The sequence below is a fragment of the Phyllostomus discolor genome, chromosome 4 (assembly GCF_004126475.2).
Source record: "Phyllostomus discolor isolate MPI-MPIP mPhyDis1 chromosome 4, mPhyDis1.pri.v3, whole genome shotgun sequence".
Lineage (NCBI taxonomy): Eukaryota > Metazoa > Chordata > Mammalia > Chiroptera > Phyllostomidae > Phyllostomus > Phyllostomus discolor.
The window spans coordinates 79060931-79076546 of record NC_040906.2 but is presented as its reverse complement, the minus strand read 5'-3'; the positions used below and the strand labels follow the sequence as shown (position 1 = coordinate 79076546).

The window sequence follows — 15616 nt, the reverse complement described above, 5'->3', positions numbered from 1 at the left end:
TTAATATATATATGCATTGTATAAAGCTAAAAGAGGAAATCTCAGCATGCTCTCACAAACGCTATATTTATTTGATTATATTGATATAATTGTATTTTCATAAGTTATAAGAAATGTTTTTGTTTTGTGGCTTTCAACACAAAGTGTATGTGTATACACACACACACACACACACACACACATAACAGAGCCTATAGAATTTTAAGTATTCCTTTATGATACAGAAAATTAAAATAACACATAGATAAGTAAGTTATTACCAGAAGCCAATCTAATTAATTGACATTGAAATTATAAGAGCTGCCTTTGTCATCTATGGCTTTGAGTTTGCTTGCATTCAAACCTCTTGGGTCCTTGGCCTTTTGTTAGACCACTAATTGGCCAAATGTACTTACACAATGACTTTGCAGTTTGAGTTGCATATTCCAGGAAAGCTAAAAAGCTTTTTCCTTATATTTTAATTTATTTTAATTGACAATATTTGTCTAGGGATTTGTATTATTAAGGGGCCAAGAAGGTGTCTGGGTTCAGTAATAAAAAAAAGATGTCATCAGTTAGAGCTGTGGACCTTGGTACTGGAGTACTCAGTAACGTGCATGTCTTATATCTGCTACACCTACCTAGACTCTCAAAGTAATGCCTTCATGATTACACACAGATTGTAGTACTCTTTCCCTAAATTTATGTTATATATTTCAATATATTTAGTATATTCAGTAAAAGAGACAAGTAAACTTTGCTCCAAATAAATCCAAGAAGACAGGATTTATAAAATCACCTCAGTTTCCTTCTAAGGATATCATTGCAAACAGATTAAAAACAACAATAGCCCTGGCTGGTATGGCTCGGTGGATTTAGTGCCAGACTTCGAACCAAAATGTTGCTGGTTCCATTCCTAGTCAGGGCACATGCCTAGGTTGCAGTCCAGGTCACAAGGAGGGGGCACACAAGAGAGGCAACCACACATTGATGTTTCTCTCCCTTTCTTTCTCCCTCCCTTCCCCTCTGTCTAAAAATAAATAGATAAAAATCTAAAAAAAAAAATAAAAAACAAAAACAAAAATAAAACAAAACTTTTAAAAAGTAGCTTGTATAAAAATTAAGTTTTTAAAGCATATTTATAGAGTTATATTTGAAAAATAGAGCCCTGGTTGGTATAGCTCATTGGATTGGGTGTTGGCCCGAGAACCATAGGGTTGCCAGTTCGATTCCCAGTCAGGGCACATGCAGGCCCCTAGTGGGGGTCACGTGAGAGGCACCCATACATTGATATTTCTCTCACTCTCTCTCTCCCTTCTTCCCCTCTCTAAAAAGAAATAAATTAAATGAACAAAAAAAATAAATGTATAAACTGGGTGTAATTTTTCTATATGCTGGCTTTGCTTCCTAATTTTTTTTATTTTGGACCAAGATGTAAATAGTAATAATTACCCTTATGCTTCCTCTTAGCCAGTATCATGCTGAAATAACTACATTCTGTTTTTTATTTTTAATATCCATAATTCAAAACCAGACTTTTATTGTACTTAGAGTTTCAACATTATTTCATTTTGTTGTCTTAAAAAAATAATACCAGCCCTGGCTGGCATAGCTCAGTGGATGGAGCGCGGGCTGGGAACCAAAGTGTCCCAGGTTCGATTCCCAGCCAGGCTACATGCCTGGGTTGCAGACCATAACCCCCAGCAACCGCACATTGATGTTTCTCTCTCTCTCTCTCTCTCTCTCTTTCCCTCCCTTCACTCTTTAAAAATAAATAAATAAAATCTTTAAAAAATACCAAATTGTGTGAAAAAGTAAACAACCCATAAAATAATATTTTAGAAAGTAATGTTTGAACTTGAACACAGTAACAATCTTACCTGCTAAAACACTTTCAAAACATATAAATGCATACCAATTAATCTATGTAAGGATATTTTAGATTATTTCAAAAGAACAAATCTATGCACAAATTTTGTAATTTTTTTGTTATTTAAATATCATTGCTCAAAATCAAATTCTATCAAGTTGAAATATCAGCTAAATCTAATATCACCTCAATCATTTTACCTGATTCACAATTTTTCTCATCTTCTCCATATTTGCAGTCTTCATGACCATCACATTTCCATTTTGCAGATATACACTGACCATTGGAACACTGGAACTGATCTCTGGAACAACTTGTTTCACAATTTCTCTGTAAAAAAAATCAACCCAGATGTAATTAAAATTATATTATTAGACAGATATATCCCAAATGACAACTAAAACCTTACACATAGAAACCTAGATGTATAGAAACCAAGTCTGCCACATATAAGCAGCTCAGCTCAGATGATCATGTGTAAGCCCATTATTACATAACATAATTATAACAATTTTCCACTTTCATTTGTCTCTATAATAATAAAACTGAGAAATGAAAAAAACAACATAAATTCCAAGGCTTCATCAGACTAATTACATTGCTCTGAGTGGATCATTCTTCAATAGACAATTATGGGGGAGCTCCCAGTCAAGATGGTGATGTAGGCAGACATGGCTCACCTCCTCACACATCCACATCAAATTTACAACTAAATTATAGAACAACCATTACTCAGAAATGTCAGAAATTGAGTTGAATGTAAGTCTGACAACTACAGAATTTAAGAAACCACATTCTTCCAGACTGGTAGGAAGGGTGCAGATACTGAACAGGCTGGCCCCAGTCCTACGTGGATAAAAATTCAGGAGGACTATCTTTGGAAGGAGGAGTCCCAGACCCACACCAGGCTTTCCCAGCCCAGGATTCCAGTACCAGGAAGATAGGTCCCCACAACTTTCTAGCTGTGAACACCAGCAGGGTTTGAGTCATTGGAGGAGGCTGCTGGACCCCTGAGCAGTTTCTCTTAGGGAGAACACACAGGGACTCACCTACTCAGACTTGCTCCCTCTGAGCTCCAGCATAGGGTTGGCAGCTTGAAGGGCACCAGTGGTATATGGGGGGAGAAGGAAGTGTCTGGCATTAGGGCAAACAGAGGCCATTATCCCCTTGAACCACCTCTGCTCCACAGAGCTGGTAGGCTAGTGCCATATCTGATACTCTGTCAACCTGGTTAATACTGTGTAACCCGCCTTGGAAAACCACAGAGGCTCTACCCCACCCAACTTATGGCCCACCTAAGCTGATTTTCCATATGAATGGCTGGTCTTAGCTGATAAATCCTATCAAACAAGCAACAGCTGACCTCAGTGAGCCCTAGTAGCAACAAGATTAGAGTCACAGCTTGTTTCACCTGGGAGTTTCTAAACCCAGTACAAGTTGCAGCCATCTCAGATCGCTTTACAATTTAGGCAGAGTGCCCCAGGCAGAACAACAGTGGGGGATGTCCTTGGCCTGTACCATCCAAGAAACCACAGGGCCAACTCATCCAGTGAACAGCTACAGACCACACTGGAGTACCACCATCCTGCACTGCACAGCTGACCCTCCACAGGGCACAGAGGTTGGTGGTCAGTGGTCACAGCCAGTCTTTGTAGCTAACTGATCTGGGTAAATCCCTCCCATTCATTTGCCAACAACAACCAAGGCACAACTACAGGAGGAGTGTCTAATCAGCCAATACAAAAGGTGAACCTCAAGTACCCAGCTTGGGTGATAAGGGGAGGCTGTGCCACTGGACCCTATATGGGTAATGTAATTTTAATAATTGTAAGGGATTCTCCCTACTGGGTAGTTCAGTTGGTTCAAGCATCATCTTGACATGCCAAGGTTGCAGGTTCACTCTCCAGTTGGGGCACATACAAGAAGCAAACAATGGATGCATGAAACAGTTGAACAACAAATCTCTTTCTCTCTCTCTCCTCTCTAAGTTCAATAAAAAAAAAATTGTGCAGGAGAATAAAGATTATAGGGTAAAAAGTTTAATCAGTGATTTCTAAGAAGTGCAACCAGGTCATTGGGAGTGGGGTGGAAGGATGGCACATGAAACAAACATGAAACTTAATGCAAATGTTTTGCATCAGCAAATTTTCCCTAGTGTTCTCTCTTTATCCTTCTTCCCATCTCTTTTCTCCTGGGCCTGTCCTTTTACAGTTTGCCTTCCTGTTCATAATCTTATATTTTAATAATTGTTCATAAAGTTAACTGTGAAATGAACCGTCTCAATTGTCATTTGTGCTAGCTCATATATAGACTTGTTTTGGAAGTCAAACAAGATAGTATCTATAGCTTTAGCGATATTAAATTCCTTATCTGTGATCAATGGAAGGTATCCACTAGAAATTTAACCTTCCTTGGGATCCGACCATCCTGACTGAAATGGAAATAACAATGAAATATCTTACTGGGACTATTTTTTTCTCCACCATTAAGGAATATCTGTTTTTGACAAAATGTATTTGTCTCCATATGATCTCACCTTTAACAGGAACCTAAAACAACAAAACAAATGAACAAGTAAAATATAACAGAAGACACTGAAATAGAGGACAGGCTGACAGTGACCAGAGGGGAGAGGGGAGGGAATTTCAGGGAAAAAGGGGAAGGATTTACAGGAACATGTATAAAGGACACATGGACAAAAACAAGTGGGGGTGGAAATGGGAGGGAGGTGGGGAGGGCTGGGTGGGTGGGTGGGCTGGGATGGGACTAAAAGGCAGAAAACTGTATTTGAACAACAATTAAAAAAATAAAAAAAAATAGAGAGACTATTATCTAGGGGAAAAAAAAAAAAAGATGTATTTGTCTGTTACTTCCACGATAGGTTTAATAGCCTCACAGCTTGTGAAACTCCCAGGGAATGAATCATCTTGAACTATTATTTTCAGCTTCTTCCTAGTTTTACCCTTATATAAGGATGAAGAGTTTCCTTTCTAAATTCCTATAATTTTCTCTTTGTTGATGGATGTTTAATAGACTTCCTACTATATAATTTATTTTCTTCCTCAATCTTTTCCCCAATATTGAGGGTCTACTCTTTCCCAGAGTGTTTCTTAAATAAGACTACAAAGAGAATTAAGATTTACTCTCTGTATTTGATAAACTCATCGACTAATAGGAAAGACCAGCACCTAAACCAACAATTACAATAAAAAACATTACTTGTCAAAATAAATGGAAGTGGTTTGAAACACATGCATTCTTAAGGTTTTAAAGAAAGACTTCACAGGGAAAGTTTAAACAGAAATGGTACTACCTGAGAAAAGGCTTTTAATGTGCAAGGATAATTAGAAATTTTCTGTATCTGAGGAAAAAGCTATGTAACAGTGAATGTTGTCAAAATATTGGAGAAATAGTCATGAGAAAAGGGTCTTATATGTTTTATTCACTGCTATACTCCTCATGCTCAGTGTTCTGCCTGGGAATAGTAAGCATTCAATAAAACTGATGAATGAATGAATAAATTAATGAGTGAATGAAGTAGCAAATACAAAAAATAAGGAATATAAATTAAAATCCCATGTAATCAAGCTTCACTGGGACAGGAATCATGTCTGATTCTATGAATACAGATTATGTCTGATGGGTACCTAGTATTTATGACCATGTCATGATTATAACAACTGCTTAGCATATAGTTTTAGAATTAATGAATGGTTATCTCAGGAATAATGCCAATTTAAGTGAAATAGCTCACTAACTAATGGTACAAGTATATCTGTATTGATAGCACAGAAGGTGGTACTTTTAGACATGTTATCATCAGAAGATTTTGTTCTATAATTACAGTTGTGTGTGTGTATACATATGTTAGGGTATAATGTATATACCATATATACCTATAGGATATACATAGTTTACTTATTTTAGACATTTAAAAATACACAAAAAGTAGAGACTAGAATAATGAACTCCACGTACCCAATTATGCATGTTTAACCTTTACCAATATTTCATGCTTCATACATCCTCTGCCTATGTATATACATTCTGAACTATCTTAACATAACAATAGTATCAAAAAATTAAAAATATCACAAAATTAACAAAAATCCCTTAGTATAAAGTTGTTCTCGATCCATACCCCAAATGTCCTCATTTTCTTAACCGTATAATATATTGTTTGGTAAAGTAAGGATGTAAAAGAGGTCTGCTCATTGAATTTAGTTTGAGTTTCTTTTAATATAGAACTATTTCTCATTATCTTAATTTTTATGTCATTTACTACTTGAATAAACTTGGTTATTTGTTCTATATACTGTCCCACATTCTAAATTTGGCTGATTAAATACTAAGAATGTTGATATCTTAACAACTTCCAAAGTGACAAATAGGTCTTTATTATTCTAAGTACTATTATAAAGTTATATATTTCTATATATTTACTGCATCTCAATCCATTGTAGTAATTTTTTAATGAAGTTCAAATTGTTTCTTTCATCTGTACAAACTTCTTCAAATTTGCTCCTCTGTACTCTGGACACTGTACTAATCATCTAGTCTGGCTTGATAAGATGTTAGTAGCTCATTTTGTCCATTTCCTTTCTCCAACCTGGAATTAGACATTTCTCAAAGGACTTTTGTTTCCTTTAATTAGAAAATAGTATTTAGATGCCACTATGTGAATGCTAGAAATAATCTTTAATGTAGGGATGTCATTAATTTTAGGATTGTTCTGTAGCAGAACTAAGAATTATATATTTTAAGACAGAAAAATCAGATCTCATGATACTTTTAAATTTAATATTATAGCGTTTTTATTTATACTCTTTGTTTCTACATTTATATCTCCTTTCTTTTTATTAAAAAGTTGAATGCTGATAGGAGGAAGAAGGTGGTGAGGTAGGAGGGAGCAGAATCCACTTCACCCTATACACGGGTGAAAAACCTAGCCGAACTACGGAGGAACAGAGCAAACATCCAACAGTACATCAGCATATATGAAAATAGGAATTTAAAAATTGTACTGGACATTGAAAAACCAGATGGTAAGGAGAGGGATTCAGGACAATAAGGGCCCAGGGATCAGCTCGAGGACCAGGGAGGCTGCAGCCCCAGGCCTGCACCCACCGAGTCTGACACAGGGATCTTGGGAGAGAGCTGGGTCAACTGACCCCTCCCTGGACAAACAAGGTATGAGCAGCACTGGGAGAGACCTAGTTGCTTGAAGTAGCAGAGAGGGGAATAAGGACTCAGTGGAAAACACGCAGGGGCTGTGAGCACCCACACATAGATCTGGGAAGAGTACCCACCTGAACTAGTGCAACCAGAAGAGGCCTGGCTGAGCACAAGCACCGGCAACCCAGGGAGAGTGCACTCTGAGGAAGGCTCAGATCCCACAACCAAGGCCATCTGGAGAGGCACCTGGCTAGCTCTGGGGAGAGTGTGCATGAGGCTGACTGAGTGCTGAATAGGAAGGGAGAAAAACAATACAAATTGCCCCTCAGATTGCTGCAGCCATCAAGACCAGAAAAACCAATTTGGCCAGTTTGAAAGCAGCAAGAGGTTGTTGGGGTTTTTTTTAAGTATCTTTTTATTTTTTTATTTTTATTATTTTTTAATCTCAATTCTTTTTCCTTCTCTTTCCTTCTTTCTTGTTTTATTCCTTCTTCCTTTCTTTCCAATTTTGTCTCTTCTTCCTTCCTTCTGCTTTTTTGTTAAAATACTCACAAGTGAGACAAAAAATCCTGGAACTGTGAAAAGACCAGAGTTGCAACCAAAGAGGGGACATCCTAAGAGCTGAGACAGTGAGACAAATTTCACTTTGCAATTACAGAGAACCTGAAGTTATTGCATGTTTGTATTATTTTTTTTTCATTATTCTTACATCTTTTATTTTAATAGTATTCTTGTATTCCTCTTATTTCTGTATAGCCTTCTTTCCTTGGCTGGTTATATTGTATTGTTTAACAGGTATCCCCTGTTCTCTCTTTCACAGTGTATTGCTAATTTACTGACCTTCACTTCACTTGTGTCCCATTAGCACAGTACTCAAGGTCCTACCTATTCTTGTTATCCAGATCTCATAGATTCTGTCATATGATTGTTGCTCCAATATCATTGTAAATAATAGCTGTTCCATACAATTGTAAATACTACACAACACCCCTTCCAGATCTCAGGCCACTTCACAGTTTCCTGAACTCTATTACTATAGTGGTTAACTCTATTCTCTCACACACTACACTCATTTACTATCCTTTACTCTCACCTTACCTCAGAATCTGACCTCCCACAACCTCACTGCTTTCTAGATCCAACTCAAAATCCTCCCCTCCCCAACAAGAGCCTTATCTTCTTTCCATCTTTTCTAAAAAGTGGTTAGTTGCGTGGAATATCACAGTTAACACTATACATAGCCCAAGGATCTCCTATATCTTCTCTACCCACTGCTACTGTAAGTATCATAGAATACTTTCTTGCTATCTTAAACCATTTGTCTTCCCCCTCCAACTGATCACAAAAAACGTGCAGGTGGTAGCTGTGAACACCAGGATACCCACTGGAAGAGAAAACCCAACAGCAAAGGAACCACCAGTAGAGAACAACAGAAGAAAGCAAAGCAGGGAGTGGAAGCTGCAATAACCTCAATCCAAGATGTATCTGGAAATACAACTAAATAGTGGAGAAACTACCCAGTACAAACTACTGAACAAAAGTAAGAGAGAATCCTCAAAACCTTGTACAAACAGAAGAAGTAGCTTCAACACATCCTACCCTCACCAGCACAACAAAATATAAGAGGTGGTGGACAGAGTGAAACTTAGTTAACCAGCTAGTGGGAAGGACCCACCAAAGAAAGACCCAACAACAATCAAAACCCAAAGACAAACACAGAGCCAAATTAAATGACAGCCCAAGACCAGTGAGCTTGGGAGATCAAGGAGACTATACCACTGAATCTCACAGGTATTCTACCACAGAAGTTCACACCATAAACCCAGGGAGCAAGAACTCAACAATTTAAAAAACAGGCTAATAAGAAGAGTCTCACAAATAATGGGAAGACAAAGAAACAATCCCCAAATGAAAGGAAAGGAGGAAGCCTCAGAAAGAATGATAAATGAAATAGAGGCAAGTCAACTATCAGATGGTGAGTACAAAGCAATGGTTATCAGGAAATTCAATAAGCTCACAGTGAGCTACCAGAAACTACAAGGAAACTACAATGAACTCACTGCAAACTATATCAACATGAAAAAGGAAATAGAAACTAAGAATAAGGGCCAAGAGGAAATAAAGAATACAATTTCTGAACTGAAGAACACAGTAGAAGGCATCAAAAGCAAGATCCATGAAGAAGATCGGATCAATGAGATGGATGACAAAGTAGAAAAAAAACACCCAGAAAGAGGAAGAAAAGGAAAAGAGGCTCAGAAAGAATGAAGAGGGATTAAGAGAAATGCAAGATGATATGAAACATAATAATATCCCTATGATAGGAATACCAGAAGGAGAAAAAGAGCAAGAAATAGAAAACCTATTTGGAAAAGTAATGATGGGAAACTTCCCCAATCTGATGAAAGAAAAAGCCACACAAAACCAAGAAACACAGATAGTCTCAATCAAGAGGAACTCAAAGAGGCCCATGTGAAGACACATTATAATTAAAATGGCAAAATGTCAAGGCAAAGAGAGAATCCTAAAGGCAGCAAGGGAAAAACAGGAAGTAACATACAAGGGAGCCCCAATAAGTTTAGCAGCTGACTTCCCAATGGAAATGCTCCAAGCCAGAAGAAAACGGCAAGAAATATTCCAAGTAATGAGAACCAGAGGCCTGCAAACAAGGCTACTTTACCCAGCAAAACTCTCAATCAAAATAGAAGGCCAAATAAGGAGCTTCCCAGACAGAAAATGTCTAAAAGAATACACCTCCACCAAACCAGCTCTGCAAGAGATGCTAAAAAATCTGCTTTAAGGAAAAGAAGGAAAAGAGAAAGAGAGAGAAGAACACAGGTAAAAAAAAAATGGCAATGAATAAGCACCTATCAATAATAACATTAAGTGTAAATGGATTAAATGCTCCAATCAAAATACATAGAATAGCTGAATAGACAAGAAAGTATGACCCACACATATGCCACCTACAAGAGACCCACCTCAGGAAAAAAAGATCTACACAGACTGAAAGTGAAGGGCTGGAAACAAATTTTCTAAGCAAGTGGACAGGAAAAAAAACAACGGGGTAGCAATACTCATATCAGACAAAATAGACTTCAAAAAAAGGGCCATAAAGAGAGACCCAGAAGGTCACTTCATAACACTTAAAGGAAGAATCCACTAGGAAGACATAAACATTATAAATATATATGCACCCAACATAGGAGGACCCAAATACATAAAGAACATCTTAGAGGACTTCAAGAAAGATATTGACAGCAACACAATTATAGTAGGGGATTTCAACACCCCACTGTCAAAAATGGACAGATCTTCAAACAATCTCAACAAATATATTCTGACATTGGACAATCCCCTAGATGGAATGGACCTAACTGATATATATAGAGCCCTTCATCCCAAAGAAGCTAACTACACATTCTTTTCAAATGCACATGGAACATTTTCAAAGATAGACCACATGATAGGACACAAAACAAGCCTCAAAAATTTCAAGAAAATTGAAATTCTATCAAGCACTTTCTCCAACCACAAGGGACTGAATCTAGAAACCAACCCCAAGGAAAAAAACCTAAACCACTAAAAATCATAGGGATTGAATAGCATGCTATTAAACAAAGAATGGGTCAAGAATGATATTAGGGAAGAAATCAAAAGGTTTCTGGAAAAAAATGAAAATGAACTCACAAAACCCCAAAACTTATTGGACACAGTGAAGGCAGTCCTAAGAGGGAAGTTCATTGCAATGCAGGACATCCTAAAAGAGATAGAAACATTTCAAACAAACAACCTAACCCTACATATACAAGAACTTGAGGAACAAGAACAAAAAAAACAAAGAGCAAGTAGAAGGAAGGAAATAACCAAGATCAGAGCAGATTTAAATGGCATAGAGACTAAAAGCACAATTCTAAGGATCAATGAATCCAGGAGCTGATTATGTGAAAACATAAACAAAATTGACAAGCCTTTAAGCAGGCTCATCAAGAAAAAAGAGAGAGGGCCCAAATAAACAATCAGAAATGAAAGAGGAGAGATTACAACTGATACTACAGAAACACAAAGGATTGTAAGAAATTACTATGAAGAACTGTATGCCAAGAAATTTGAAAACCAAGGTGAAAGGGACAAATCTCTAGAAAAATATAATCTTCCAAAACTCAATGAAGAAGCATGAAGCCTGAACAGGCCAATAACAGCAGATGAAATTGAAGCAGTAATCAAAAGACTCCCAACACACAAAAGCCCTGAACCAGATGGTTTCACAGGAGAATTCTACAAAGTATTTAAGGAAGAGCTAACCCCTATCCTTCACAGATTATTCCAAAAAATCCAGACTGATGGAAGATTCTCAAACTTTTTTTATGGAGCTAGCATCATCCTAATCCCAAAACCAGATAAAGATACAACAAAGAAAGAAAACTTCAGGCCAATATCTGTAATGAACATAGGTGCTAAAATCCTCAACAAAATGTTGGCAAACCACATCCCACAATATATTAAAAAGATTATACAACGTGACCAAGTGGGATTCACCCCAGGGATGCAAGGATGGTACAATTATTTGCAAAGTAGTAAATGTAATACATAACATAAAGAAAAGCAAAGACAAAAAACACATGATCATTATCAATAGATGCAGAAGAAGCATTTGATAAGGTACGACACCCATTTATGATAAAAATACTCAGTAAAGTGGGAATAGAGTGAGCATTCCTCAACATAATAAAGACCATATATGAGAGACCTACAGCTAACATCATATTCAATGGGCAAAAATTAAGATCTTTTCCACTAAGATCAGGAACAAGGCAAGGCTGTCCACTTTCACCACTGCTATTCAATATAGTATGGAATTTTTAGCCACAGTGATCAGACAAGAAGAGAAAAGAAAATGCATCCAAATTGGAAAGAAGGAAACAAAACTATTACTGTTTGCAGATGACATGATAGTGTACATGGAAAATCCTATGGCCTTGACCAAAAAACTGCTTGACCTAATAAATGAATTTGGCAAAACAGCAGGATACAAAGTCAATATCCAGAAATCAAAGGCATTTTTGTATAGCAACAGTGAAATAGCAGAAACAGAAATCAAGAAAAAAATCCCATTCCATATAGCAAAAAGAAAAATACAATACCTAGGAATAAAACTAACCAAAGAGGTAAAAGTCCTGTATTCAGAAAACTACACAATACTGAAGAAAGAAATCAGGGAAGACACAAACAAATGGAAACATATACTGTGTTTGTGGATTGGAAGAATTAACATCATCAAAATGTCCGTATTACCCAAAGCAATGTTCAGATTCAATTCAATACCTATTAAAGTACCAATGGCATATTTCATAGACATAGAACAAACACTTCAAAAATTTATACAGAACCATAAACAACCCTGAATAGCTGCTGCAATGTCGAGAAAGAAGAGTAAAGTAGGATGTATCACAATACCTGATACTAAACTGTATTGCAAGGCCACTGTAATCAGAAAAGCCTGGTACTGGCATAGAAACAGGCACATGGACCAGTGGAACAGAACAGAGAGCCCAGAAATAAACCCAAGTCTCTATGGTCAATTAATATTTGACAAATGGGGCAGCAACATAAAATGGAGTAAAAATAACCTCTTCAACAAATGGTGTTGGGAGAACTGGACAGCTACATGAAAACAATGAAACTCAAACACCAACATACACCATACACAAAAGTAAATTCAAGGTGGATAAAAGATTTAAATATAAACTACAACACCATTAAAGTCCTAGAGGAGAACATAGGCAGGAAAATCGCAGATATTTCATGCAGATATTTCAACATTTTTACTGATATGCCTACTAGAGCAAGGGACACAAAGGAGAGAATAAACAAATGGGACCTCATCAAAATAAAAAGCTTCTGCACAGCTAAAGAAAACAGTATTAAAATAAAAAGAGAACCAACTGTATGGGAAAACATATTTGCCAATGATACCTCAGACAAGGGTTTAATCTCCAAAATATATAAAGAACTTACACGACTCCACTCTAAGAAGACAAGCAACCCAATTAAAAAATGGGCAAAGGACTTGAACAGACACTTCTCCAAGGAGGGCATTCAGAAAATCCAGAGACACATGAAAAGATGCTCAATATCGCTACCTATCAGAGACATGCAAATTAAAACCACAATCAGATACCACTTCACACCAGCCAGAATGGCCATCATAAACAAAGCAACAAACAACAAGTGTTGGAGAGGTTGTGGAGAAAAGGGGACCCTAGTTCACTGTTGGTGGGATTGCAGACTAGTGTAACCACTATGGAAAACAGTATAGAGTTTCCTCAGGAAACTATAAATGGATCTGCTTTTTGACCAGCAGTTCCACTGGTGGGACTATATCTTAATAACCCCGAAACACCAATTCAAAAGAACCTATGTACCCTAATGTTCATAGTAGCACAATTTACAATAGTCAAATGTTGGAAGCAACCTAGGTGCCCATCAGTAAATGAATGGATCAAAAAACTATGGTACATTTACACAATGAGATTCTTTGCAGTAGAAAGAAAGAAGGAGCTCCTACCCTTCGCAACAGCATGGATGGAACTGGAAAGCATTATGCTAAGCAAAATAAGGCAGGCAGTGAAAGACAAATACCATATGATCTCACCTTTAACAGGAACCTAAACAACAAAACAAAGAAACAAGCAAAATATAACCAAAGATGCTGAAATAGAGAACAGGCTGATAGTGACCAGAGGAGAGAGGGGAGGGAATTTCAGGGGGAAAGGGGAAGGGTTTACAGGAACAAGTATAAAGGACACATGGACAAAAATTAGAGGTGGGGAGTGGAAATGGGAGGAAGGTGGGGAGGACTTGGTGGGTGGGCTGGGACAGGAGTGAAAGGCATAAAACTATACTTGAACAACAATTAAAATATAATTTTTAAAAAGTTGAGTGCTAATAATGTTAAAATAATTAAACATTTGAATTATCTTACTCTCAAGGCATGTGAATATCAAATTAGCAAAATCAATATTATTATCCAAAACAAGTCTTTATATACAGGTTAGAATTCTTTTGCATTTATTTCTCTTCTTACAATATATTATACTGGATGAAGTGGCCAACTATTATATTTTAAAGTTACTTCAATATATTCTTTTCTGTATATGGCACTAATCTGATATACAATTATATTGATTCAAGTTTTTTTTAGTGTCTTTGTTATTGTTTTAACTAGATATTAACAAACTACTGTTAGCTCACATTCATACAAAACTTATGCTCACATTTTCTCCTTTGATCCTAATATGAAATATCATATATGTAACTCTGTTTTCTAAACATTTGTTCAGTTTACCTTTTTTTATCAATACAACCTGTCATATTAGACTTTAAGATATAAATCCATTGCCTCAATATTAGCCACCTCTTTACAAATGGACTGGACTAAATGTCTTTAAATGTAGAGAAAGGCCACCTTGAAGAGAATTAATTTGATTCCCTTGAGGCATTATCATGAAAATATGTAGGTAATGGAGATATTTCCACCATCAAAGAACAATGGCCAGGAACTTATGGCATGAGAGAAATGGTGTTAATAAGAATGCTACTTTAAAATGAATGAGATTTTGGAAAATAAAATCCTCTATATGTATCTTGGATATCTAATGAATAATATGCAAGATAAAATCATAAACCTTAAGCAATCTATTTTCCCCTCTTGATGTTTCACAGATTAAATAGGCTTGTGGAAAATACTTTTTTAAGAAAACAAAACATTTTCATGGTATGAATTAGTTTATGTGAAATGTGTTGTCCTGACAATTTAATATAATTTTTTGAATAAATAAATTCTAAATGTAGCTGAGAAATGTAAGAATTTAACTCCCACGTAGATTTTTAAAATTTTACTTTGCTGACACTATTGTAGATGTCCCCATTCTCCAATCCTGTTTGCCCACCTCCACCCAGTCCCCTTCCCTCTGACCATCACCACATTGTTGTCTGTGTCCTCTAATCCTTTTACTTTCCTTTGCTTTGACTTGTTTTGTTGAATAGTCTATGAATAGATATAGTATTTTTCAACTTCTCCTGAGAAACCTTTGTAACATGGAAGTTTAGGTTTTCTGCCTATAAAGTCAGAAATTACAGACATTTATTTCTAAATCCAGGGACCTGATTAGGGGGCTTATTAAAGCAAGTGAGATAATACAGATTTGTGTGGTCCTGATGAGAATGGCTGAAGGTGGGAAAAACAATTTGAGTGGGTTGTGTGAATAGTAAAGACCTTCAGTATTGCTCTGCCAAGGAACTTAGTGGATACCTCAGGAAGTTGGACCTGAAATACAGAAAATTCCAGAGCACAGGGAAGATTGTCTCTGGCCAAGCCACATCCAGTGCAAGGCCCTTCATGAAGAGTAAGTACATCCACAGGTCACCCAAAGCAGCAGAGCTCCAGGGAGTCACTGTTCCCCACAAGGAGTTATGGTGGCCACCGAGGTCTGGAGACCAACTTTTTCCTTCATTTGTGACTGTATTTGATCGCACAAGTGCTGTGCTCCTCATACTAACATGGAATGTAACATTAAAAGAAAAAGTCAT

General features: G+C 36.8%; 1 protein-coding gene across 1 annotated transcript in view; it reads right to left on the bottom strand.

Moving 5' to 3' along the window:
• LRP1B (LDL receptor related protein 1B) overlaps window positions 1-15616 on the bottom strand; it is a 1792671-nt gene that overhangs the window by 146915 nt on the left and 1630140 nt on the right. Inside the window, exon 69 of the mRNA XM_036023545.1 lies at window positions 2050-2179. Coding sequence (XP_035879438.1) covers window positions 2050-2179 — 130 coding nt within the window. The remainder of the gene's footprint in view (window positions 1-2049; window positions 2180-15616) is intronic.